The 7245-nt window shown below is 38.0% G+C and overlaps 1 protein-coding gene across 1 annotated transcript; it reads right to left on the bottom strand.

The window, feature by feature from the left end:
- Positions 1–1169: 1169 nt before the first annotated feature.
- On the bottom strand, positions 1170–1748 carry ARL14 (ADP ribosylation factor like GTPase 14). Its single transcript, XM_036242252.1, has one exon. The coding sequence runs from the start codon at positions 1746–1748 to the stop codon at positions 1170–1172; it is 579 nt and encodes a 192-aa protein (XP_036098145.1).
- Between the last annotated feature and the right edge of the window lie 5497 nt (positions 1749–7245).

Genomic DNA, 7245 nt, shown 5'->3' with positions numbered 1-7245 from the left:
TTATTTTTCTCTGTGACCTTAAGATTTGGAGTCCCAGGGTCTACTGTGGAGGTTTGAGGCCTGCTTCTAGCCCAAATGAGGCTTTTTAAATGTGGAGTAGGAGGAAAGAGTTAGTACCAGGGCCTCCTTGGGAGTTCTGATCCCCTCAGGGGAATTCCAATCCAATCTTTAGTTCCTTCACTCTCCCCTCCCCCATAGCACCTCTGGAGAGTCTCCTAGTAATGGGAACTTTCAGTGACTAACCTGTACCTTTGTGGGGTCCCCAGGAGTTGGGTACCCTTTTAAATACCACTTCCTGCATGAAGTACTTCATGTTTTTTCCAGGTCAGAGTCTCTCCTGTTATATCAGGTAGCACTCATTGCCCTATTCTGACAATTAGCTTTATGTCATTACCCCCTGTGAATTGGTCTCTTGAGAGCAAAGTCTGGCTCCAGTTCCTGTTTGATCAGTACAATGAGCTGTATATAGTTCCCAAGTAATGACTGTTGAAGCCCGGCTCGGGGCTGCAGCTCTAGCTGAGCTAAATCTCAGGCCTTGCCCTAAACTCTAAGGTATTACCATGATACCCAAAGCTTTAAGATACAAACGTCTGCTTCCTATGGACACACAGCCCCTGGGCAGTTAAGAGCCTGGAGTTCATTGTATAAAGTTCCCAGCAATAGATTTCAAAAATCTGGCAGGAATCCAGAAGAAAAATTTTATGTAAGGGATAGATAGGAATCTACAAAATGGGAACATCAAACTCTTTCCTCGCCATAATTTAAAGTTGATTTTTTACACCACCCAGCTATTACATAGCAGTGTGTTAGAAAGTTAATACTTGTAACAGCTGAAAACAATCTGAAAGAATTCTGATTCTATTAACAGACAGTTTACTTAGTAGTCATATAAAAATAATACAGCAACAATTTATTTGGTCCTAAATATAATTATTCTTAACTATTCAACATGCACAAAATTCTGAATTTTTCATTCTCAGTTATTATTACCACAGTCTGCTAAAGTGCCTGGCTAAAAATAATATTTTATAGCTATTATTCTGAGTTGTTTAACTTAATTTAGGTGAAATAACATCTCAGGAAAAGTTTGCCATCTCGGCAACTTGCTTTTCTCACTTGGCATGGGGAAAAAAATTACCCTTTCAACTTCATCTTTCACTGCTTGGAGCTCAGTTCTGCTTGAAGAATGCGAAAGTGTCTACTCTTGGCTTCATGTAGCTTTTCACAAATTCAGTGAGTTTCCTGAACCCTTCCGCCAGCCCATCCCCGGTGAGGGCGCAGCAGGGCTGCACGTACCAGTTCCGGTCACAGCAGAGTTTCTTCACTTTAAACATTCTGGTAATGTCCTCAGCAGTCAGAGCTCCAGGCACATCTTGTTTGTTGGCTAATAGAACAACAGGCACATTTTTAATGTGTTCATTCTTCAAAATGTGCTCAAACTCTCTCCTGGAGTCTTCCAGACGCCGTTTGTCGGTACTATCCACAACATACACCAGCCCACTGATGCGCTCACAGTAACAGCCCCACACGGTTCTCATTTTCTCCTGTCCTCCAACATCCCAGACCGTGAATGAAAGTCTCTTTTCCAACTCGATCATCTCCACGTTGAAACCTATTGTTGGCGTGGTCACAATATCCTTAGCAAGCTTTAATTTATAAAGGACAGTAGACTTTCCAGCAGAGTCAAGTCCCAGAAGAAGAATTTGGGCTTGCTTGACTTTAGGGTTTTTAGAACTCCACAGACCCATTTTAAGCTTTTTTCCTTCAGTGAATTTTCCTTTTGGCCAGAGACAATGTTTCCTCTCTGGGTCTTGCATGAAGATGTTAAGAGGAAAGAAGAGAGCAAATGCTTCATATTATATTCTAAGAAGAAGAATTTGTGTGTACTTATGCTGTAGCTTATCAGCTTGATTATGGGCAAACAGTGTTTTATTTGCAGTCCCAACCAATCCTGAGGAATCTATGGTGTGAGTAACCAGCCAATGTCATAGTAGCTCAAGGGGGAAATTCTTTGTGAGTAGTTGGACTTGGGAGGGGCCTGCCCAGGTGATGCTGCAGCTTGTTCTCTTCCTGGTATTGGAAATCTAGGGTAATGAGAGGTGCAGGCAGGCATGGGAACACAGTTTGGCAGCAAAATGAAATTTAACTTGACAAGTGGTTGGTTGAACTTCTCTAATTATTTAACCATTTTTCTTATCCCAGTTGTGAATAAGTAACCAGACTTCTGAAGTCATAAAGAGAGAGTTTATCTCACACTTCCTTATGCAGTATTTTTAGTACTTTCCCCTTGACCAGATTACTCAGTAGGAAACTTAAAACCACCCTAGGTTGTTTGAACCTTGCTTCCATAATCACAGAGAGAATCACTTCTTTAATCCTCTGGGCAGAAAATTTACACTATTCACAAGACAAAATTTACAGAGGAGGAACTTTATAACACAAACTTTTAAAATTAAGTACACTGTCTGATTAAAAATGACATTGATTCATTTGAAATTAATATCTTGAAAACTATTTCCATGTATTTATCTCCTCCCTTTCTCAGAATTCCACCAAAACGATGGGTTTAAAATATATATATATATATATATATAAACCCATAAAGGAAGACAGGAGAATCCAGAGTCCAACAAAGTGTGAGAGATTTTAACAAAATTCTGGCAGATGGAATACAGATGAGAATTGAGTGGTGCCTGATGCAGCAGGATGAAGCTGAGGCTTTGGTGCTAATGCACAGGTTATAGAAGGAAGGGCTGAGATGAGTACTATAAACACAGGCAGTCAACTGAAAGTCTGAATCAGGAACAAAACACACACGTGCGCGTGCGCACGCACACACACACACACACACACACACACACCTCTGATGAGTTATATTTCAGCAATGAGAAGTTACTCCCCAGGCACAAAACTGAAGCATTCTTCCCTAAAGAAATTGAGCCCAGCCGATATGGCTCAGTGGTTGAGCATAGAACCAAATACCAAGAGGTTGCCAGTAGATTCCTGATTAGGGCACATGCCCAGGTTTTGGGCTCGATTCCCAGTACAGCATGTGCAGGAAGCAGCTGATCAATGTTTCTATCTCTCTCTTTCCCCCTTCCTCTCTCTCTAGAAAGCAATAAAAACATATTTTTTATAAAAATAAATTGAATAATGTCAGGGAAACAAGACCTCCATGTTTTGGCAGTTGGGAGTTTCCACATTATAGTGCTTAACTCAACATTCAATTAACCTATAGCCATCCTGGCAGTTGGCCAGCATTGCTCATACAGTTTCCAATCAGCTTGTCAGCACACAGAGATTTCTATGTTTAATATACAAAATTCCTTTAATATGAATGAGGGAAAGACCAAGATAGAAATAAGAACATTTTAAGAAAGTTTAAACGTAAGTACTGCAGGGAACAGAAGAAAAGTTTTAATTAATATTTTCATAGAGATATTTATTTATTTATTATTAATTAATTAATTAATTTTTATTACAGATGTTTCTCCTTTTCCCCCCACTAATTCCCCCTCCCCCTCCCTCCCTGCCCAATCCCCAGCTTTGTTGTCCATGTCTATTGTTCATGCATACATGCATATAAGTTCTGTGGTTTATCTCTCCCCCACCACCCCCTCTTCTGGGGATTGTCAGTCTATACCCCACTTCCACATCTCAGGGACTACCCCATTCCTCAGACTGTTATGTTCATTATATTCCACAAATAAGTGAGATCATATGGTACTTGTCTTTCTCGGTTTGGCTTGTTTCACTTAGGATGATACTTTCCAGGTCCCTCCATGTCGTCTCAAATGATAAGAGATCTTTCTTTCTTACAGCTGCAAAGTACTCCATTGTGTATATGTACCACTGCTTTTTTATGCACTCGTCTACTGATGGACACTTGGGCTGTTTCCAGATCTTAGCTATTGTAAATAGTGCTGCTATGAACGTGGGGTACATATATTCTTTCCAATTGGTGTTTCAGGCTTCTTAGGGTATGTTACTAGAAGTGGGATCACTGGGTCAAATGGCAGTTCAATTTTTAATTTTTTGAGATAACACCATAGTGTTTTCCATAGTGGCTGCACCAGTCTGCATTCCCACCAGCAGTGTACTAGAGTCCCCTTTTCTCCACACCCTTGCTAGCACTTGTTTTTTGATGATTTGTTGATGGTGGCCATTCTGACAGGTGTGAGGTGATACCTCATTGTTGTTTTAATTATTTATTTATTTTTAAAATATTTTTTACTTTATTGATTTTTAGAGAGAGAGGAAGGGAGAGGGAGAGAGAGACAGAAATATAAATGAGAGAGAACATCAATTGGCCGCCTCCTGCATGCCCCAGACTGGGGATCAGGGCCAACCTGGGCATGTGCCCTGACCGGAAATCAAACCGGCGACCATTGAATGCTCCATAGAGATTTTAAAAGATACTGCATCCATAAAACAATAGATGGATGTTATTTAAAAGGCCACCCAGCCCTGGCCGTTTTGGCCCAGTGGTTAGAGCATCAGCCTGCGCTCTGGAGAGACCTGGGTTCGGTTCCCGCTAAGGGCGCCTGCCTTGGTTGCAGTTTGTCCCTGGCCCTGGTTGGTCGTGCAGGTGGCAGCCACTTGATGTGTCCCTTTCACGTGTGTCCCTTTCATGTCGATGTTTCTCTCTCTCTCTCTCTTCCTCTCTCTCCCTCCCACTCTGTCTGAACAAAAAATGGAAAAATGTCCTCGGGTAAGGATAAAAAAATAAAAAACAATAAAAGTAAATAAAAAGGCCACCCAAAAAACAAAAACGGAACTCTTGAAAATTAAAAATATAATTTCCAAATTTTAAATGAAGGTCAATAATAGGTTGGAAGTAATCTTTTAGAAAGTTGAAGATAGAAAATAAGGAAGAAAAGATAAGAGATGCAGAGGATCAATCCAGAAGTTTCAATGTCTTGACTTATAGTTCTTTATTCCACAGGGAACAGAAAATATGCAAAAGAGGAAATTATAAAAAAAATAATAATAATATAAAACTATTTTCCAAAGTGAAAGAATGAATTGTCCAGATCAAAAGGCTTCCCTCAATGCTTAGCAAGTTGATTTTTAAAACAGCTATTCCACCCTGGCCAGTTTGGCTCAGTGGTTGAGCTTCGGCCTGCGGGCCAGAGAGTCCCGGGTTCCGTTCCTGCTAGGGGCACTTACCACAAAAAATAAATAAAATAAAACAGCTACACCAAGACATATAATATACATACTTTGTTTTTCTTAAAACTAAAATTGTATTAAAAACAAAAAGTAGACTATTCTGGGTGCAGAAAGTACATGGGAGAAATTATTCAAACCTTTTAAAGAAACATTACATTTTTTACCAACTCACTGTATCTCAGAAACCAAAGATAACATTTTCATTCATTCATTCATTCATTCATCCATCTAGGCATTCACTCAACAACTATATATATTGATTGCCTACTTTGTGAACCACCATGTACTAGATTCCAGGGAATCTAGATAAATTAGGTCTGCCCTTAGGAGACTTTCATTGGAGAGAAGGTTAAAAAAAAAAAAATGTGGATAAATGAAAATAATAATACAAAGTAAAAAAAAAAATTGTAAATGTATTAAGAAAAGAAAAGCTATAGTATTCTGGACATTCAAAGATTATTTCATGCTGGAGGGCATTAGGAAAATTGTGTAGAGAATGTTAAATATTGAACCGAGCTTTGTAAAGATGTGATGAGGGAAGGCATTAATTAAAGAGATGGTCTGTGTGAGCAAAGCCTCAGAAATGGCAAAATATAACATGTATATGGAAAAACAAGGAATGCACAGTACATGCACATGTATATTTTTCTTACAAACCTGTTTAACTATTATGAGAAAACCACAACACAAATCTAGATTGTAGGACATGCTACAAGATAACAGACCCGAACTCTTCAAAGTATGTCCATGTCATGAAAACAGAAAAAAAAAAAAAGAAACAAGGAGGAAGGGAAGAATATTCTAAATTTAAAAATACATGATTCCTAAACACATTGTGTGATCTTTGATTGGATTCTTTGTCCAAAAAAATGATTAAAGAAATTATAACATTTGATTATGAAGTGTATGTTAGATCCGATTATTTACCAATGTTAAATGTCTTGAGTACAGTGATGGAATTGTGGTTATATAGAAGGATGCCATTGTTTTAAAGAGACACACGTTAAAGTACTTAGGGGTGATATCAGCAAGTTAATTTCAATTGATTTAGCAAACACACATACATACAAAGAGAGCACACACAGAAATACAGTAAAAGTTAATAATTAGTAGAGTTAAGTGAGAGGAATTGGGTGTTCATTGTAATAGTTTTTAACTCTCCTATAGATCTGAAAGTTTTCAAAATAACATGTTGAAAAAAGAATTTAACAAAATGAGCTAATCAAAGTAGGCTACAGTCTGAAGTAGAGAAATAGTTCAGCTAACACATGTGGTAAGACTGTACTTACAAAGATGAATTTAGGAACTGACTGCACTACCACTTGAGCTCTTCCCAACTTCATATTTTCAATAAATTAACTTTTTAAATGTTTAACATTTATTTTTTATTAAACTTGATATATTCTTTATGAGAACCATTGTTGGTATATATATGCCTTCACTCTGTTTTCCATTTTACCAATTGTGCCTCATTTTCAGGATAGCAGAGCAAATGAGGAGTTAAGTTCTGGATGGATATTATATTGAAATGAAAAGATAATTATTCTGCAAAAGGGAGTAAAATAACTTCTTCCCCGATGCTAATTTTCATGAAAAAGTCTACAAATATTTTAGCATCATTTTCTATTGTTCCACAACATTTATGGGTTCATTTGTCCCAGCGAAACCCAAGGGAAGGCAAGGTATTTGTTTTCTGTAAATCATTCTGAGATCATGCAAAAGGAAAAAGAAGGGGTAGAATTGTGAGAGAGTTACTGGCAGGCTCTGAGTAACACAGGAAATTTGTTTTAAAATATAGGAACGAAAGAAGCATTTTCTTCAATTTGTTACCATGGAGGTGGGAGGCACATATCCCTAAATTAGAACCTCAACTATGTACTGACCAAGTAAAGATATAGACACTTATCTCTTGGAAGAAAGTGGCAACTTATTCCATTATCGTTATTTTTCACAGATAAAAAAGAATCAGGATGTGGTCGTGCAGCTTGCTTAGCTCATGCAGACTTCGAACGTACCCTCTTTTTCCTACAAGAACTTGTTTCTATCAATCTTTTAAAAAATAAACTTTTGGAA

Source organism: Molossus molossus, unplaced genomic scaffold (assembly GCF_014108415.1).
Source record: "Molossus molossus isolate mMolMol1 unplaced genomic scaffold, mMolMol1.p scaffold_m16_p_5, whole genome shotgun sequence".
Lineage (NCBI taxonomy): Eukaryota > Metazoa > Chordata > Mammalia > Chiroptera > Molossidae > Molossus > Molossus molossus.
The sequence above is the reverse complement of the archived record's forward strand: the minus strand, read 5'-3'. Positions and strand labels throughout refer to the sequence as shown.